Source organism: Bemisia tabaci, chromosome 8, assembly GCF_918797505.1.
Source record: "Bemisia tabaci chromosome 8, PGI_BMITA_v3".
Taxonomy (NCBI): domain Eukaryota; kingdom Metazoa; phylum Arthropoda; class Insecta; order Hemiptera; family Aleyrodidae; genus Bemisia; species Bemisia tabaci.
Genome location: NC_092800.1, coordinates 32,352,731 through 32,374,306, shown reverse-complemented (window position 1 = coordinate 32,374,306; position 21,576 = coordinate 32,352,731). Strand labels below are relative to the sequence as shown.

The window sequence follows — 21,576 nt, the reverse complement described above, 5'->3', positions numbered from 1 at the left end:
TGAGATATTTCATGAGAAATTTCAAGATTTTATTTTTCATGAAATCTTGCCACCTTATCCATTGTGCGGCGCAACAACTGGAGAGGGTGTGTGCGTTGCTCGATCCTTGATTAATAGACTTCGTTTGTTTGTGTGTGTTTCAGGGAAACCGGCGCCGACGCTCTCGTGGTTCGTGAACGAGCGACTCAAGGAGGAGACGGTGTCCCCGGTGGGACGCAACGCCCTCGTCAGCAAGCTGGAGATCAGGAGCCTGTCCAGGGATCACCTCAACTCCACTTACAAATGCCAGGCGAGCAACACCAAATTAGTTCTCCCCATCGAGAGAACCGTCCGCCTCGAAATGAACCGTAAGATATCTCCAATGCCCTCGGGACCATTCTCCTAGCTTCGACTTTATATTGTAGTTATTAGTTTCCCGGCCAAAAGCCGTTCGTCGACAGTATTTTTCGGTGATTTAGGGCATCGGGGAGGCTACCGTTACGCCGTTGAATTAACGGGGTTTTAAGCTAAGCTACAGGTGTAGCAAGATAATTAATACAAGAATCTCGGAGGAAATAGTGGAAGTAAAGGGAACTTTTACCTCTTAAAGTAATGATGTGTAGAAATTAAGACTTTGGCTGCCCTGGTGTTTGAAATTCTGGATTTGATGGATTTGGATTTCTGGATTCTATCCCCGGGCCATCATAAGGAAACTTTCAATGCAATACGGTGGAAGCCGAAAAATCTCTGGAATGTGATGTCTAGTAAATGAAAAAAAGAAAAAAGGAAAAAGGAAAAAAAAACGAACATTCATTTACAAAACCACGAAAAAACTGGAGTTGGCCATGTAAAAAATCGGCTATCCCCGGGCCAACATAAGGAAACTTTCGATGCAATACGGCGGAAGCCGAAAAATCTGTGGAATATGATGTCTGGTAAAAGAAAAAAAAAAAACAGAAAAAAAGAGAAAAAAACGGAACATTCATTTAAAAAACCACGAAAACCAAGAAAAAACTGGAGTTGTCCGTGTAAAAAATCGGCTTTTCGCCCTATGCTTTTATATCCACTCCACTCGAAAAAGATACCTCACCAAATTAGTCTCTCTCATTTAAAGAATCGGTCGCCTCAAAATGAACAGTGAGACATGTAACCCTGGAAAAGAAAGGCTCTTGGATCCTGAGTCCAGACTCTTAAAAAATTCGACAGGGAAAATTATTTTTCGGCGATCCTGCGAGGCTACCTTTAAATACTATCAAATTGACCCTAGACTTTAATCAGTTATGATAGTTTTTAGAAAACTGCCGTTGACTATCATTTTCCCGAAGGAACAAGAAGTGCTTCGGAACGAACGCGTACCTGCGCAATCGCTTTGTCGAGATAAGAAACACCCATGAGGCGAAAGTCAAATTAAATGTTCGTAAATGTACATAAATGCGTGAGAAAACATAGCCAAGAGAGGGCAATAGTCAATGTCGTTTAGATAAGCAGTGAGAGGAGGAGCCTTTCTGAAAATGGAGAGAAACAAGCATCTGAGGGGTGCAAGAGAGGGGTAGCGGGAAAACGAGCGCGCAAATCTATGTAAGGAGACACTCCCAATTTTCTCGAGCGGGATAGGCGAATCCTATCTCAGGATGCACTATGTCTATCCAATTGAGTGAGTTTAATCTGAGTGGTCCAACACAGCGGAAGGGTGTGAAACGCAGCAAGGAGTACCGTGAGGAGTCACTGGATGGAAAGAGAGGGAAGTCTGTTGCAAGATTTGAAAGTATTCTTCAACAAAAACATTTTTTACGCCGTATGAACCCTCGTGCATTGCCAATTTTCTTTTGGTAAAATTCAAAATTTTAGGAAAACATGTGAAAATTTCCCGGCCATTTCTCCAGAGAATTCCCTTCGCAATATCATCTAAAGTATTAGAGTATTTCAAGTAAAGATATCCATTATTTTTCTTAAAAATTAATATTTTAAGAGGAGAAATTTGGCAACTCTCTGTTGTTCATACGGCGTTTTTCCATAGCATGGCAGAATGGATCTCTGGACATTTTTCCTCATTAAAATATGACGCAAAATGCGTTTGAAATATCAAAAATGTAAAAAAATAACTTTTGGTAGATAAATTGGAATTCTTAGTCTGCGCTAAAATCAGACAAGTCGCACTCTCCACTTTTAAAGAACCAAAATCAACGCAACTCATATCATCCCCTGAAAATAAACTCATCGTTTGGCTAATAAATTGATAGAGTTGAACTGAAATATAATTTTCTACAAACTGATTGTGGTTTGACGCACGTGTCATTTGGACAGAGTGTTAGTGATTCTGCCAACGTGTGTTAGATTTCAGTATCTTGAAATTCTCGATGCAGAAAGAAAAATCGCATCTGAGCCCAAATTTTCTCTCTTGAGAGTTATGATGTCCAGTGCAATACTGCCGTGCTGAGGAAGAGCGCCGTGTGAACATTCGAGGGTTGCCAAATTTATTCGTTAAAGTGTTTATTCTTGAGGAAAGTTATGAATATTTTTCCTTGGAACTTTCAGGAACTGTGGTTAAAATTGCGAACAAAATGATCTGAAAAATTGGAAGAGGAATATTCATAATTTGATCAGGAAATTCGTGTTTTATGGAAGGAAAAATGGCAACGCCTTAAGGTATATATACGACTGTCTTCCTTAGCACAGCAGAATACTGGTAACAAAAAATCAGGAAGGCAACTTCAGACGCTTCGGGACTGATTGGACCCATCATCAGTGCAGCCTCCAAATTTTTTTATTTCCAAGCTCGGTGAAGTCGTGTAAATCGGTCCGAGGATAAGGCGTCCATTTATAATTTTCTGTCCCTCATTTAATGGTAGTATGTATCAACTGCCAATTTGATGTGTAGCTCTCTGATTGTTGAAACTAGGGACTTCATGCTTTTTTAACCCTATATGATTCAAATAGAAGTAGAGAGAACAGCCCCACTGAAAAAAAATTCTCGGCGTTTTTACCACGGTTCGTTGGTACCTTTACCATTTCACTTTTTTACAAGTTATTGGTAATTTTACCAAGGCAGACTGATAAGCTTACCTAAAAACCGGTATTTTTACTGTTTTCTCAGGTAAGAATACCACTTTTATTGGTAATCAATTCCCGGTAACTTTGCCGCATTTTATCTCGGTAATTCTACCACAGTCGATAAAAAATATTTTTCCACCAAGGTCCAGTAAAATTACCGAGAAAGTTCAATAATTTTACCGAGATTTCTTGGTAAAATTACCAATTCCATAAATGGTAATTTTACTAAGAAAAAACTGGGATCAAATAGAACCCTGAATTCTTGGTAATTTTACCCTTTTCTTAGTAAATACACCGAGCTTTTTTTTCAGTGCCCTTGTAAGAATTTGCAAAAGTCCTCCATGAATATTTACGGAGCGTATTTTGCCAACATCGCGAGGGCACCAGAGATACGGAGTGAATTTTACAGCCCAGGCCAGTCATAATAAAACACAGTTGCCTGAATTTATGGCCCTCGCGAAAACGTACAGATCTCAGGAGTGTAGCGGCGTAGATGTTCGGATATCATAAACTCACTCAGGAGCATCTATTTGCTTGCCTAACGCCTCCCAGCGTCGATTTTTTTCGCCGTATCGATCGTTTACGATTACGTAAATAACCTTTAAATGCTATCTTCTTAACGTTTGACTCCCAAGTGTCCCTGGGGTTGCCGAGTCGACTAAAATGGATGTATTTAAATCACGAAAATGGCGAATGTAATGCGAAATCACGAATGAATATGTACACGGAAAAAATTAGTTGTTGATTTGGCATTTATGTTGTTAAAAACATGTCCGACAAGTTTCAAATGCTGATTTTACATTTGGAGAAATGCTAACTTAACTACGCCTACTGAAAAACGAACAAAGTCAAATGTTGTGTTAAAATTTTTGTATTGTAAAATCAGCATTTGAAACTTGACGAGCTTTTTTTAACAATTCAAATGCTGAATCAGCATTTAATTTTTTTCCGTGTATATTGTGTGCAAGTGCTTATTGGGTTTATTTCAGCATATGCCTTAGTTATTATTATGAAACAAATTTCATAAGATTTTTTAAAGCATATTTTTCAAAAACTTACCAAACTATCAGATAATATATCCTTTAACAAGATAAATACTAAATAATATGGTAAACTTTTCAAACTTTACAACCTGAACACACTTTTTAATACTTTCATTATCGATGAACAGGATGGTGCCTCTTTGTGTACTATCTTTGATTTTCGAATTTCTAATCACATTTACATATGAAACAAATTTCATAAGATTTTTTTAAAGCATATTTTTCAAAAACTTACCAAAATATCAGGTAACATATCCTCTGTATGTATGTATGAGCCGCTTTTACGGCGCGCTAGGGCGCTCTGCGACGCCTATTCTCCACAGGAATCTGTCATGGTAGAGATCCTCCGGAAGGTGGCATCTCTCCATCTCTTCATGGATGCCCTCTACCCACCGTTTGGCTGGACGCCCTCTCCGTCGCCTACCTGGGGGGACCCACTCCAACACCTTCTTCGGCAACCTGGTATCAGCCATTCTCTGCACATGCCCATACCATACCAATTGCTTGGTCATGATATCGTGCACAATCGTCCCCTCAACGCCCATTATCTCTCGGACACGCTCATTCCTGACACGTTCTCTCCTCGAGATTCCAGCCGATCTTCGCCAGAAATCCATCTCGGTCGCCTTGAGCATTTCTTGGGTCCGCTTCTTCAACTGCCACACTTCACTGCCATAGGTGATAATAGGCTTGACAACCGAGTTATAAATCCTCTTCTTGTTGTCTTTGGAAATCCTTTGGTCCCAAAGGATCCCATTAAGCATGGCGATGGCTTTCCTTCCTAGATAACATATCCTCTCACAAGATAAATAATAAATAATATGGTGAAATTTTCAAACTTTGCAACCTGAACACACTTTTTAATACTTTCATTATCGATGAACAGGATGGTGCCTCTTTGTGTGCTATCTTTGATCTTCGAATTTCTAATCACATTTCTTCACGTATGTTGCAGTGAAACCAGTGTCAGTAACAATCTTAGATAAACCTGCGGTGCTAGTATCCAACCATGAAACACCACTAACGTGCCAAGTTAAAGGGTCCCGACCTCGTGCTGAAATAACTTGGCTGAAAGATAACGCTCGCTTTGAAAAAGGAGAGGTGAGTCTAGATCAACAACTTATTCTTAATTACATCATTTAAAAACAGGATTTATTTGTGTGAGCCGCGCTACTTACATCTTTGCTCGATAAGTGGTGTGTCAAGGTCCTTGACTCAAGAAGTTGCTCGTCATCCAGCTGATTAATGCGACTGGCCGTGAAAGCGCCTTCAATTGTGGTTGATACTTCGCAACACACTGGTGCTCGATAAGTGGCATCACTCAAACTTTCCGACTCTTTCCTCATTGCGCGCTGCAAGAATTCGGACAAGTAAAACAATTGTTGTGTATAACTGTCTTTTGCCTTAATTTCAAACTTTAGACTCATCTTCGGATACTTGTTCTTTTTATGAAGCTATGTTGAAGGCTTCCTTCAATTTCCCTTAATCACGATGTAAACAATGTAGACCTTCCTCGAGGGTGTCATTTGAGGACGTTTAAATCCATGATTTCAGGGGCTCAGGCGGAAATTGAGATACGCCCTTCTTACGCTAGAGGAGCGAGTATATCGTCGTTTCCTGCACAAAAAAACGTAACTCCTCTTCAAGGTTGTAAAATTGACTCAAAAAATTTAAATTTTTACAAGAATGTACTTCTGCAATTTTTTTCGGTTTTTATTTAATTGTCGTATGAAATCAGAAGAAAAATCAGCAAAATTTTCGGTTAGAAAAGACCGAGAATCTCATGGTAAACGTGCGATTTCCGAGGGGAAATTCGGCAACATTGAAATGTAGTTACATTCTTTCGTGAGGGAAACTCTGATATCGGGAACACGTCGGATGTAAACACTCCCGGATCCAAGCTGGAAGCGGATAGGAACACTGCCGTGTTGAGGTAAAACGCCGTATAAACATTTTAGAGTTTCCACATTTCCGGGTATAAAATACGTATTTTAGAGAAAAATTGTGCATATTTTAACTTAAAATTTCAGATATTTTTAATTAAATTGTGACTAAAATGGCCTGGACACTTTGAAAAAGAAATTTTCAAAATTTCCCCATTAAATTCACTTTTTATATCGAAGGAAATGTGGCAATATCTGAAGGCTTATACGGCGTTCTTCTTTAGCACGGCAGAACAGTCCGGCATCAGGGAGAAACAATCTCGGCTAATGGGCTTAGTCGGGGTCCACCGAGCACCGTGGGGGGGGGGGGGGGGGGGGGGCGCTCACGTGTGCGGTCGCGGAAAAAGCCGAAAGGGAAGCAAATTAAGGGGGCCCAATCGATGAACTATGCGATCACGTAAAGTGGCCGACGTCGGACGTTGGACGACGAACGACGGGGCCGAACGAGGGTCCTCCACGTTCCGTCGAGAGCGGCCGGACAATCGAGTGCATACTTATCCAGTATTTCCGCGCTCCTCCCCCCCCCCATCCCCCATCCCCCGCGCCCCCGAGGCATGCCGTTGGGCAAATAGAGTGCGGAATGCCGTAACCGACTTGCGGCTCCTCGATTTTCTACCTGTTTGTTCGGGCGCACGTTGCCGCGACGTCGATTCGCGTTGCCGGATCCGATGCAAAAAGCTCGGGCTCATTGTTTCAGATTGATCTTCAGCTTTTGTGCAATACATTCTGGACACATTGGTGGATCTAGAGTCCCTTTATACTAAGAGTCAAGACAATGTAAATCCATTTCTAATTGGTTCCCGTATTTTAGGCCTTCGCAGTGTCACAAATGGGAATAAAGATTACATTTTCACCAATTGCAAAGATTATAATCTGGAATGAACCAGGGAATTACGGGTTCGGCAAGGAACAAACGGAATGAGAAAAGGAACGGAGAAAGGAGTTTGAGAATGGGCCGATCAAAGATTACGAAAAACGTTCAATTTCTGTAATCTTTATTCCCGTTTGTGACTCCATGAGGGGTGTTGTCTTGACTCTCAGTATAAAGGGACTCTGGGTGGATCCAGCAATTGGGCAACACCGGATTTCCTGCATTGAACCTATGGAAATGTATCGACTCTTGGAAGGGTCAGGGCCAGGTGCTTCGACAAGAATCGATTATTTAGCATATGGTTTAAATGGAGGAAATCCGGTGTTGTCAAATTGCTGGATTAGCTTGTCTAGGCACGATGGCATTTCGATGTTCAACCTTTAGAGTATAATATATCTGAGAAATAAAAAAATCATTCTGTAGATAAATCATTAAAAAAGGTTGTTCTACGTCATTTGTCCTAATTTTTTTTCCTTCGATAAGTTTTCCTACTACGTTTTTCCTACTCGTTTTTTGTCCCATCTCAGTAATTCCAACGAATAAGTTGACCTACTGGCTTTTTTCTAAGGTATTTATCCTAATTGTAATTGAAACTTGAACATGAGCAGAGCAGAGAGAAGAGTTTTCGCAGCTTATAGTAATTTTTAGAAGGCAGCTCCACTATTGTAACTTATATGTTTAAATTGTGAGTTATGTTATTCTTTTAAAATTGAAATTAGGACAAATTCTCGTATCTAAAGGTCAGTAGGACATCTTACTCGTACGATTAACTGTAATGGGACAAACAACGACTGGGAGAGAAGTATCAGAAAAACTTGTAATGGGAAACAATGTTTTAGGAATAATAACTTGCCACCAAAAAATGTTCTTGCCGAAAATCATCTTCAAAAGTTTTAAAACAAAGTCAAGAGTACTGCTTCCAATTAACAATCGATACTCATGCATCGAATTCGGTTGTGAAATGGAAACAGTAGTTTTGACTTTCAAGACTCTGGAAGATTATTTTCGGCACGAGCTTTCTTCATTGATTTATCTCCAGACTGAAATTTACATTTCCCATAAATAATCCACCAAAATGGCTAAAATCTGAAATGTACCAATCGTATCGTCAGAATGTCACCTTTGTCACCAGTGTCATATTTCAAGTTGGAAAGACCAAACTTCAGGTAAAACTATCCAGTGTGTTTGAGAAAAAAGTGTCATGTATTACCTATCAATCTCTTCAGAAAAATCTGGAGAATTGATTTCCGCAATCTCCGACCTATAAAATTTTCCTCGTTTTCGAGATATTATTGGTGAAAATTAACCCCGTTTTCCATGAAGGCCTCAGAAAGCGGGCGCCAGGCGGATCAGCCAATAGGAGACGACTCGTGAGTGTGGGGAGTTCCACTCGGCCCAAAATTCAAAGTGCGGCTCTTGTTTTTTCTGTGGTTGACAATAAGCATTTTCCAATCGTCTACTATGTTCCGCGGGAAATTTTGATTGGGGGGGGGGGGGGGGGTGGATTCCCACGTCGCTTAAATTCTGCTCTGTCTAGAGGTTCATTTTAGCTTTAGCATGTTTCCTGCCCGGGCCGTTTCCAACGATGACGTAGTACATTCTACCCGTCAGAACATCCGCAGACACATGGAAAGCAGCCTCATCCTTGCGTTTCCTCCACTCTGAAAGCCAAGATCGTTAGTCTTGCGGCAGGAAATAAAACCCCGGAAAACACACGGTTGCACCACTTCGGAGGGCGAGGGGGTAGGTGTGACTGCAGGAGCTCACGCACGACAGTGCTGCCAACTCCTCTCAAAATACCTCTTTTTCTCGCATTATAAATGCTGGTTTTCGGATGCATTCTCCGATGGATCTCTTGCAAGTGTCTAGTAAACGCCTTCAAATAGCACTGATACTCCGCAATACACTGGTGTTCGATAAGTGGTATCATACGGAGTTGATCGTCAATTAGTCAGTTACTGCGACGCGCCTTGAATTAATGATATACTTTGCAACTCGCCGGTGCTTCTTAAGTGGTACCACTCAAAATTCCCTATGATTTCCTCCTTCCGCGCCACGAAGATTCTAAAAATAAGAAAATTGGGTCAAATAAACTCTGCTCGGATGAAGTGTATTTTGCATACCAAATTTAAACCATTTTCCTCTTCAAAAAGCTCTTATTTCAATTGATACATGTATAAATATGTCGATATTTGTAGTTACATAGCGTTAACTTTTTTCGCTGAGATCAACCAAAAGGATCTCGTTGGTCAACCACTTTTTTTTCGCATCGACCGAAACCATTAGTTATCCTAAATCATCCCAGGATTAAAAGTTTCCTGGTGACCTAATCTACTCGAATTTTCCTCACTTCCGTTTATCGGTTTCCAGCTGACGTATTTGGATTATTGACTACTACACCCGGGTGTGGTAAAAGCAGCCAGCGCATAGTTTTTACGGATTCGAATTTTTTTTAACCGAAATATTAGGTCAATCAAACTAAAAATTCGGTCTATTAAACCGAAAGCAAAACTAATCAAAACACATCAACCAAAAGTTTGTGTTACTTTGTGTTCTGGTCCCAATACAAATACGTACTGTTAAAGCAAATTTTCGCGATCGAATATCATTCACCGTTTATCTTCAACTTCTTCGTTAGTCTCACCGGAGATCGTTGAAATCCATCAATTTGAAATTTCGAATTCACCTCGGGACTTGATTCGATTTTTGAATTGATGCAACCGATGCCAGAAACTTCATCTTTCACCAGAATTTTGGTTTCGTCATTCTTTCTGATTTTGTGTTTTGTGAATTCAAGTCTGCTGTTTTTGCAATTTAGTGTGTTTTTATTTCTTATTTTCGTAATTTTTTCTTAAAACCATTCAAAAAAGAAAATCTGAACTCTGATTGGCTCCTGCTTTTACCGACCATCGGCATCTCAGCACTGATCAATTCGTTTGATGAATGATATTCGATCGCGAAAATTCGCTTTTAGACATCCTTTCTTTCTGTGTAAGCGAAACTTTGCGAAAGACCTATTTGGCAGGCTCGCAAAGCGTGCTTGAGCTCTCGCACAAGAGCTCAGAATTTACGAGGTCCGGGCCATGGCATTTCTGCATTACCATTAATAATACACGCGCGGGTCCGGGTCCTTGTCTGGGCTGTAGTAATTGCAAACACATGTAGCTAAGACACCACCCGGCGACCACTCACTGCGCTGACATTGTGCTCCGCACTTTTATTCTCTTTCCCTCAGCGTCCCATTGTGCGAACGCCGCGTCTGACAGGATGCAACTGAAAGGGCAAAATCTACTGCAGTCGGAGCAAGACTGCCGTGATAGCGAAGAAAGCCGTAACCCTCTAATTTTCGAAATCGAGTTTCTTTCAGAATTCGTCTAAGCTCTTTTGGCTGATTAAATCATCGAAAAAGCTAAAACAACACAATTCGACTTATTCGTAAAGAACGAGACTAATAAGCAACCCGTAAGTGCGAAAAAAATTGACCTTGTTTCAGACAAGGAGCATTATTCTATCAAAGAGCGATGAGAGCAGTTTTTTTAGTAAAGTGGCGCCCGTTGCTGTCAATTCTACCCTGAAAATGTATTTGTTGTATGTTCAAAACGCAACCGTAGAAGTACGCAGAAGATAGCAATTACGGCTGTGTTGCCTAACACTAGCCTAACATGAAAATGAATGATATCCTTTTTACATAGTTTAAATAAAATGCGTTGATTTTTAATAATCCAAACGCTTTCTGGGAGGCTTGCGGCTGATTAATGGCAATTTAACAAAGGACGGAGGCTCCTTTCAATAAAATTTTCTGCTCAAACGCAACTGAGCCCATTTTCTCAAAACTTAATTTTTGCACTTACGGAATAGCACCCTTAAGTAAACGATATGTCAGTCTCGTACCATTCAAAATACAAGTAAAAAATGCAGCAATAAATTGTGAGAGTCAGGATGAATTGCCGATTAGCTATTCGCGTGCCTGGTTGCTGCGACTGATTTGTCCAGAAAATTCCCTCCCTTCAGACCTAGGGGGCAGTGCGTGAGGTCAGCAAATTCGGAGAGGAAACTTCAGGAGTTAATTCTTTAAATCTGCATCTAGGAACCCTTTAGCAATTCAAATAAGCAGTTTGGAAAGGCAATTGCGTCCAAAGTTTCATACATACGTCTACATGGGAATGCGTGGAATTGGCGCACTTCACTGTTTTTGTCTAAAAATTACATTCATGAAGAGAAGAGGCACTTTTTAGGTACTGCTAGTATTGAAGTCTAGGAAAAAGAGCTCGGTTTTCTACTCCTACCTATCTTTCATTTTCTTCCTTTTTTGGTTTCTTATCCTATTGTTCCTCTTTTTCTTAGTTCTTATCTTCGTCTCCCTCATTCTCCTTTTCTCATTCTTCTCCTTCATTTTCCTCCTCTCCTCGTTCCTTCCTTTTTTTCTTGTTTTTCTCATTCAGCTCTTTCTTCTGATTTCTAATATGTCTCCAGCTGATGTAAATAGATTAGAAGTCCCAAGATATTGCACAATTCCCCCCTCCCTCCAAAAAACCCCTATGTATCCAAGTTGTTTTTCGAGAGTGTACAGGATCCAAGTCTGTCAGGCAAGGTTAAGGTAACGGTGGTACCTTCAGCTTTTCGCTAAAAGCCTCCCCGCCTTTGCAGCACCAGTGAACATCAGAGAAAGTAGTTGCATATGTGAAGTTTTCATACCCGAGACAGAATGTAAAAATACATCCTTGCCGTGCTTTTAACTCACCTCCCGGGCGCCTTTATTGCTCCTCGTGAGAGGGAGGGGGAGGTGGGGTTGGGCACAGGTAATAACCGACTTGTGATACAATGTTCGCCAACGCGGAATACTGTGCTTCTAGCACCCTTAGTGTTGCCATATTGGCAGAAAAACAGTGATTTAAATTGGCAATCCGTGATCCACGTTTTTTCTCCAAAATTTCCCGCTAAAAGCAATGCATGCAAGAAGAGAATCGAGAATGAACTTGATACGACGGTAACCCTTTCGCTTTTTGCCGTAAACAAACTGGCAACAAAGGTCTTGCGTTTATCAAAAATAACCAAGTTTTTACTGAAAATCAGTCATAGCCATTTTGAGAGGTTAAAGAAACATAATTTCAATAGAGGAAGGTTGGTTATTTATCTTTGATCTGGGACCATGCGGCATGCAGCCTTAAGAAAAGAATGAAACGGATAGCATCCGCAAAAAAATGCAAGATACCATCAATTTTCTTGAAAATGTAGTTACTTGAAGTCCTTCTAGTCTCATTTGCTCGACAAAAATCCTACATGAATACGGTCATGCGTTGTATAACATCTGCAAAAGTATTAAAAGGAAAAATAATTACCCATTCAAAGCAACGATCAAGGCTATTTTACAGGATAGATGTTCTATTTAACAGGAATTGTTTGGTAGAATCACCCTAGAACCGAATTTCATGCAACTGACTTCATCCTGAAATTCTTCTTTTTCTTTTATTTGCATTGAAAAGCTGATGGTAATTTTTGCATTGATTATGAGGTAGAAACAGTACGAGTAGATTATTTTTCCAATATCAGATTCATTGATCGAAAACGTTGACAATTGTGCCACACATAGTTGGTCATTTCTTTATCCTGAATCTCTTTGTCGCCTCTGGCGAAGCAGTAAAACCGCTACGAAAATGATCACTAAAAATGAAGCAACACCTAATTCGCCTTAATTGCCTGTTCAAAATATGAATGAAAATTGGTCTCGTTCTACACCACAGAGACGTCATCGATTAATTTTAAAATGGTCCATCAGGCGCTAGCTAGAGCTGGTGAGAGAGGGATTGTCGAGTGGATGGACAGGTAATGTTCTCTCCACCCGGAGTGCAAATGCAGTTGACGAGCTGTTCCAATTAAAGTAAGTTCAGTTTTTTCCTTTTTTTTATTTTTGGAGAGAAAACCTTTAAAGCTCTAAAAGAGGAGATGAATTAAAACATTCGAGAGTTGGTCACATAAAAATTGATTTGGTCTCTCTCTCTATCGCATGTTTCCCTCGATGCGCGGTGTGATGGACTGATGGAGGGATTTGTAGATTAATACCACCATTGTTGAATTCGCAATTAGTTATGCTGTCGCTTTGTGGAGTGGTTTTTATAACTCTTTGTGGGGCTCATATCGTTTTATCCGCAGCGCGAAACGCTGAAACGCAGAAATGCTGTCCGTATTTCTGTCCATTTTGTATCGGAGATCCTGCTGATTGGAGTGTTTCAATGGATCGCCAACCAAGTTAAAGCCTTTAACGCTCAAAGATGTGTGTGAACATTGAAGTGTCACGAAAAAAAATTAACTTACATGTATTAAAGTGAACTTAAGGGTTTATTTTGGAAATAAATATAAATAATAATGGAAATATTTCGGGTTTACCACCCCCTGTGTAAATATTTGATGTAAACACGGGGACAAAACTTCAGTTCACCCCAATCTGCGTAACCAAAATGTTCGGTCATGTAAACTTAACTTCGATTTTGGTAACCAAAATTTTTGCTAATTTGTATTCCTTACTAGGAACCTCAGTTATCAGATCTAAAGTCTAGTCCTTGTAACCGAGACCTTTATGGAATTCTATTATTCTTTTTTAAAATTGATAGATAAAGCGATAGACAGAGAGAATGCAGGGAAAATGAAGTAATCTTATCGGAGGAAGCAGGTGGTTGCAATGGACGAAGGGAAGTAACTGACTATCCAACGGCAACCCGCGTGTGACCCTATAGTTAGTCCATCTTCTTCAATCTTAGTCTATAAGAACCACCCTCTCTAATCAATAGGACTGCTCCCTTTTTCCTTCGTCTTCTCTGTCTATTGCTTTGTCTATTAATTTCAATAATCAGCCCACTGGACCAAAAACTGTATCACAAAAAAGAGCATTCGGTCATATATGAACCGAACGTTTGGTGTTCCATATCATCTTAAATATTCGGTTTGTCAAATTGAACTTTCGATTCGTGTAACCGAACGTTCGGCATACGTTTGTATGACCAAACTCAATTCGTCAGTTCACTTTACCGTACAAGTTCGGTTACACGAACCGAAAGTTCAGTTTGACAAACCGAAAATACAGTTTGACAAACCGAATTAGTTGGGATGATATGGAACACAAAACTTTGGCACATACGACTGAACTTTTTTGTCAGTGAAGTTCCATGTCAACTGAAAGTAAGTTCAATCCTTGTAATCAAAGTTTTTCCTCTGTGTAAGAATCGTGGCGTTGAAATTCTTTAAGTATCTAGGTCTATCGCTTCGTCTATCAATTTTTAAAGGTAGCCCGCTGGACTGAAAACTTTAGGTTCCATATGAACTGAAAGCTCAGTCGTTGTAACCAAAGTTTTTTCTCTCTATAAGAATCGTGGCGTTGGAATTCTTTAAGTATCTAAGTCTATTGCTTTGTCTATCAATTTTTAAAGTTAGCCCCCTGGACCGAAAACTTTAGGTTCCACGTGAACTGAAAGTTCAGTCCTTGTAACCAAAGTTTTCCTCTGTGTAAGAATCGTGGCGTTGAAATTCTTTAAGTATCCAAGTCTATTGCTTTGTCTATCAATTTTAAAGTTAGCCCGCTGGACCGAAAACTTTAGGCTCCATGTGAATTGAAAGTTCAGTCCTTGTAACCAACATTTTTCCTCTGTGTAAGAATCGTGGCGTTGGAATTCTTGAAGTAACTCTGGCAATGGCGCCTGGTTAGTTTACGACCCTTGGCTGGCTCTCGCCGTCAATTACCCCCTCATCGCGCATTTTTTCGGTTTCATGACTCAGGCCGCTACCAATTTACAATTACGAGAGACGATGTGAAGGTGGAGGAAATTAGGCGCAGAGACGCGGGCTTGCACGCCGAGTCGCGCTCGAATCAAATGAGTTTTTACCAGACTGCACATGATCGTCTGCATTTCCAGCGCCCTTGCCAAATTGATCAAGGCACCCTTTAGAAGGTTAGGAACTAGGATGGCTTCTAGAACTCGATGACGATACGTATAATTGGAATGAAGCATTTTGGATTGAAAGAGCATAGGGGGGTGGATCCCCTTACACTGGAAAAAAAAGAATCTTAAATTTGCCGCCAAGAAGTATTTCTTCTTAAATCAAGAATTTTGCTGGTTAATATAAGCTACTTTTTTGCTTAACCCAAGCATTATTTTTCTTGAATCAAGAAAAAGTCAGCTTAAAGCAAGATAAATAAAATTCTTGGCGGCAAATTCAAGAATTATCATGCTTGATCCAAGCTACTTTTTTTCTGTGTAGGTCCGCGAAACTTAATGCTTGCCAATTCCTTTTCAATAGCTTGGACGTGGTTTATATAGTATTATTATAGTATGGTGCTACTTCCTCAGTCTCTTCAAAAAAGTAACTTGTATCATTTGTACCATATCGACGGCGTAAGTCCGCAATCGCATATCTGAGGTATCTGAAAATCTCCGTCTCTATGTTATTTTTTTGAAGGAGAGAAAATTGACATCATTCCTTGAAGTTTATGTAGAATTTTCTTCGCACAGAGAAGAAAAATCACGGCATTTTTAAAGGATTGCCTTTGAGTAGTTTTCCGTTTAAGAAATAAAGTATGACAGGAAGTCTGTGACGTCGCAAACCGAGTTATGCGATTGCCGACTTACACCGTCGATATGTTATCTACTGGTCGAATTTTTTAAATTACTAGAACATGATTCTGATTGGTCAAAACCCTGATTTCTTATCAACTGTTATATGGAGTATTTTCAGTTGAAAATCACGGTGGTGGGTGATAAATATCATGTTCTGTCATTTAACATTATCTTACAGTCTCGATCTCAGAAATCCAACTGAGACTAGTGATTTATGCGAATAAATTGAAGATCATAGCGGTACATACTAAAGTGGTGCACGACGTCATGGATTTTGTGGATCATCAGGGTTCAAATACCGTCCTTCAAGCTAATCTGAGAGGGAAAATTACCTTGTAAGACTTGAAAGATGGTGCGTTGCGTTTTATCATGACGTATATAATAAGGTGCCAGCATCGCAAAAATCCGAACTGGTCCATTTGACAATGGTGTGGGTGGAGGATTTCCACTCATCAGCGAATGCTGCCTCGCAGAAAAATATCCTCCAAGATGCGGTGTCGGGGGAATGAGACGAAACCAATTTAAATTACACGAAAGCGATCCCAATCCAGCTAGTTTGCAATAAATGCTCTATTGCATCGCGGTAATTGACGAGCGTAAATGGAGGTCACTAAGCAGCATGGATTTTTGTACAAAAAGTTTTTTTTTTTTTTTTTCAAAAAAAAAAGAAGAGCGTAAATACTGACTCATTATCGTCGGATTACGTTGTTCTCAAAACTCCTCTCTTGGATAAGTCCTTTCCACTTACAATGGACCACTAGACATGGTACGAATTACAGCATTCTGATACATGTTTCCTGACTAAAATTTCACGTAGAACACGAAGCGCACAACGAAAATTACCAAAATCAGCTCCTTGCGAAGAAATTTAATGATTCTTGATGCGTGAATTCAAACCACCCGCTCATGAAAACTCAATGCTCTACGTGATTCACATCGCGCGCTAAACGTTATCATGACAGTCTCTGCGATATAAAAATCTGGCAACCTCGATCTTGACGCTTTGGTTCAGCTATAGCAAATTTCTTATAGTTTGAAAAATACATGGCGGGAAATGAACATTGCTCGGTTTAGAAGCTTGCTAAAATCATTCTAGTGCGCGATTTGACTCACTTAGAGCTTTGAGTTTCCTGTGAGCGGGCAGTTCAAATTCTTCGTAACCAATGTGAAATAAAAACGTTTACATCTTCGCTAAGAGTTGGTTTCAGTGATTTTTGTTGTGTGAATAGTTTTCTATGTGAAATTCTGGTTATGAAACATGTATCAGATCGCTTAAATTCGTACCTTGTCTAGTGGTCCATTAGATTCAACTTTTTATATTATATATAAAAAAAAAACTTGTTTACCTACCGTTTGGATTTCAATGCAAGAATAGTGTTCTACTCGAACTTTTGCATAAGAAATATGTATCAGAATACTTAAATTTGTACCTTGTCTAGAGGCCCATTATGAAGGAGTTGATTTCCGAATGTTTCCTTGTATGAATCATTGTCTGCGCAAAATTTTGAAGAGAATACATGCAAAGGAGAGCTAAAGCTCGCACTTTGTCTATTCCTCCATTCTACGACACCAACTGCTGAGTAATTCAAGGGCTATTCGGCAAGTTAGCAACACTGTAATTCCTCCATTTAAATTCATGTTAAATATCGATTTTAGGCGTTCGCTGATAATCGATTGTTTTGCATGCATTTAAATGGAGGAAAAACTCTGTCGCCAACTTTCAAGAATGGCTACTGGACCCATTCCACGGATTTCCCTCTGTGTAAGCTACTTTTTGCTCTTCCTGAAGGTACTCAAAGTTACGTTGACAGCTCCAACGAGCAAAGGTCTTCAGAACAAAGTAAGAGAGGATGTGATAAGAGTGGGGGGGGTGGAGAGAGGTAAGAAAGAACTTCGAGAGAGAGCCGAAGTTTCCCGAATTTTATCACGTACAGCATACTTGAAGAACGGCACTCACTTCACTTAACACTGCCATCGGTTTCTCGTTCTTTTGGCTGGATAATGACGCACAAATTGACTATTAAGTTGAAGAATGTGGTCATTACCCGTGCAGCCTCGGGCGGATCGAAATGCCTCGAGACCCAGCCGACTAGAAGCGCAGGGACCTTGTTATCAGTGCCCTTCACTACGAAGTCGTATGTTTCCTCGTAGACTCACCTTCCTTGCAAGGTTACTGGATAGGGCAATTTTTTTTGGAAAATGAATATCTGACAAGTCAAATTTTGTCAATCTTTGAAAGTGTCGGCCTCCTGTGGTGTAAAGGTTGTATCGCTGGCCCTACGACTAAGAGGTCCTGGGTTCGATTCCTGGCCAGATGACCTCAGTTTGACGGTCTCAGGCAATGGTCATTGGTCATGGTCACCTGGGGCTGGGGTAATAAGCGTGGGATTAGCCAATAAGCTACTTAAAATTGGTAAGAAAAGAAAAAGATTACTGGTGAACTGTTGAATGGGTCAGTTGCGCTTGTTTTAGAATCTTGTTTTGATGCTTAACTCTTGAAGATTTGCTAAAAATAATAAGATCTGTCCAAACAGCAATTTTGTACGTTCAATATTAGCCGAGATATTGCACCTTGAATAATTCGGTTTATGACGTCATCCATCGTGGTAGTGATAACCTTGGTTTCTTCTACCTTGCTTTCGCCCAATACTCAAATTGCGAACAAAAGCAAATGTTCGTATCACTGATTGATATACCAAAGTGCAAGAAACAAAGGGTGTCACTACCGCGGTAGATGACGTCATAAACCGAATTATTTTAAGCGCAATTTCTCGGTCAATATTGAACGTAAAAAGTTGCTGCTTGGACAGATCTCATTATTTTTAGCCGATCTACAAGAATCAAGCATCAAAGTACTCGAATCGCAAATCCCTCATATATGCAAGAGCTCTATTCTTAAATCATACCCCCGATTATTACCCGAAGCTATGTCGATAAAATCAAATGCTTCATACTTAAGAACCGTATCTAACTAGACGACGCGTTTTTCTTACTGCTAAAGGTATATTTCGGCATAAAGAAATCCTCGATACAAGAAATCATTCTCGTGTTAGCTTTCGGACACTTTTTATATTAGCGCACAACACTTCGATAGAATTTCCTCCTTCCTGTATCCGCCTCGTAAAGGCGGATCGAAAGAAAATACTTACAGAGGTACTCAACTGATTTATCGCAAAAATGACGAGCCGAGCAGAGTTGCCGTGAGAGCGAAGAGAGCACTAAGTGCATTGCTGGATGACCCATCGTTAGCACTTGCTTTTATGTGTCTCAGGGTTCATCTCAGCGTGCACTTATTGGGTTCATGACAGAGAGGAATAGAAGCGAGTGGAATCGAAGGAGCGAGATTTATTTGAACACGAAAACAGATGAATAGGAAAAAAGGAGTGCAAAGGCAAAAAAGGCTCCGGGTCCGGAGTACTCCGGAGCGAGCGCGTATGAAGGGATATTTATTCAGATTGAGTAAATTGGAATATATTTTGTTGCCATCATACGGGCGCAGGTAGTTAGCTGAACAAACGGAAGGGACTCGCGAAGATAGCTCAAAGAAACTTTGTCTCATCATCTCAACTTTTTTTTTCGCCCCTCCAACGGCGGGAACTCCTCGAAATTCCACTTTAAATCAACCGCTAAATAGTCCACCTTGCTCTAGTTTTGTCAAATCATACCCTTTTTTTCTCTCGCTGTTGATTTTCTCGCGCTCCGCTTCACCCGCCCCGGTTGCCTGTCCCCTTTTATTTTCCTTCATTTTTTCGCGTAGGCGATTCGAGATTCGCGTTCCTCGGACGAAAAAATGGAGCTACGTTTCAACGGTGTTAAATTTCCACCCTCAAATTGTATTTTCACTGGGAAACTTTTGGACATTTTTAACCTCATATTTCACTGATTACCCTCTAACTATGCGCAAATATCAGCAACATTTTGAACAGGAATTGCATGTTCATATTTTGTGGAAAATGAAATAGTTTGAGTCAATCTTGCAACCTTGGAATGGAGGCTCATTTCTCTGCCGGGCGAGAAATGACGAATTTTCAGGAGAAAATTTCTTTGACTCGCATGAACGTACTCGAACTTTTTCCCGGCATTTTTTTACAATTTTTATCTATTGTGGGGAAGTGGAGAAAAATATATTTAAGATTAAGATAGAGCAAATTTACCATTTTGTTACGTTCCAGTTTGTAACTTTCAATTGGAACACTCGTTCGTAAAAAGAACATCGGTCATAGAAACTAATTACCTCAGTAGATACTGATATTTCAAATTTTTTAAAAGACTCGCTTACTTTCACTAAATGAAACTTTACTTCATTTAGTGGGAGCGTGAGACTTTTTTAAATTTTGAAATATTCTTATTACAGCTTTTACTGTTCCTTAAAAAAGTCGATCGTTATTTTAGAACCTCAGTAGATGCTTTTCGGTTCAGAGGACTGTACTTTGAATCGCGGAAACTGAAGTCTTCGGTTTTGTAAACCGAATGAATTAAAAGTTTCGGTTTACCGAACCGAAATATTAAAATTTAAATGTGTGGTAAAAAAAATCGCTAGATCATTGAAGGAAAAATCCCAAAACTCGGGTGAGATATTAGTATTTTCGAGAGAATGTGGAGGAGAAGGGAGAAAATATCGTATTTCATCGTGGAACATGCAGAAAATCACAAATCCTAACTCCTATAGATTTCAATTTCTTTCTCTTCGATCTTTTGATTTTTTATTTGACTATTCCCAAATATTTATGACATTTTTCCAACGCCGGCGACGCAGATCGAAAAGGGAAATTACCTGAACTTCCCGGTTGAAATCTACTTCCCGAAAAACTTTGATAGAGTAAGACACACACACGCACACGCGCACTGTGATCTATCAATCTCACTCCTTATTTTGAAGAGCTCTCTCGGCACTCAACTTTCTAAATGAACATTGCTCCTCATTCAAACACTCAAACTTAATTTCCGCATGGCGTCTGGTACTCACTCCTAAAAATTGTATAAAGGAGTCGTTTGAAACAACTTTTAATGCATTGCTTGGTTAGGTATCCTTGCTCAAAAGTTAAGGTTATTTTGTGACACTTAAATCTTACTTGCAGAAGAATGTGTAGTTTGAACAATTTTAGATTAGAATTTTTCATACATTCCAACATATTATGCACCCATCAGCAATGCAAAGCATTTTGAGTTTCAGTAGTTTTTCGAATTATTCAAAAGTAATTAATAAACATCAAATATTAATTTTGATATTATCATTATTGAGTAGGATCAAAACAAAAATCTCATTTGAGACACTACAATACTACATACTTAACGCTGAACCATTCGCACATGTTCACCTGGCATAAATGCTAAATTCAGAGAAAATATTTTAAATGCGTGAACGGGCGTAAGACGCGTAATCCTTAACATGGAGTCTTATGAAGAAATGGAACTTCAGATTTCTTTTTCGTGGTTTGATCTTGAAACTACCCGATTCTTCTTTGTTCTGAAACTCATTCCAATGATTAGCACATTAGAGTTCATTCATGTTAAATTACATACGCGTTAATTTTTGATACTTTTGTGTTGATTCAGGAACATCTAAACGTATTTAGCGTGTTCTATACGTAAAATGTTGATTTGGTTTCAAGATGCTTCACCGCTCACCCCTTTCATCGTCCATTAAACGACATTTTTTCTCTTTTTGCCAGCATTGTATTTACTTTATGGGCCAACTTCTGGACGCCATCCAATTAAAGGAAGATTAACTTTCTACCCCCGGTGTATTTATGATGATCCTGCCCGCATGTTTCGGACTCGAGTAATTTGAACTCAAGTCCATCTGCCTTTGAGAGATCGATTCAAACGTGCAATTTTTGCTTCGTTTGGCCAAATTTTGAGCCAATTTTAGTAATAATGACTGACTTGAGGCTTGCAGACTAGAGGCTTGCTATAATTCCATCGGAATCAAATAAATAAGTAATATCCACCTTGGGTTGTTTTTAAAGAACTTTTAAGCAATGGTCTAGGACTTCTCATGTTTATCAGATGGGAGGCATCCGGAATCAAAAGGAAGAAAGAGGAGGAGAAGGAGGAGACTGAAAAAGAAGAAATGAGGGGGA

The 21,576-nt window shown here is 39.7% G+C and overlaps 1 protein-coding gene across 3 annotated transcripts in view; it reads left to right on the top strand.

The window, feature by feature from the left end:
* The window catches only part of LOC109030272 (kin of IRRE-like protein 3), a 616,549-nt gene that overhangs the window by 477,573 nt on the left and 117,400 nt on the right, over positions 1-21,576 (top strand). For all 3 annotated transcript variants that reach the window (XM_072303754.1, XM_072303753.1, XM_019041151.2), the window contains exons 6-7: positions 144-347; positions 5,029-5,174. In XM_072303754.1, the coding sequence (XP_072159855.1) occupies positions 144-347; positions 5,029-5,174 (350 nt within the window). The remainder of the gene's footprint in view (positions 1-143; positions 348-5,028; positions 5,175-21,576) is intronic.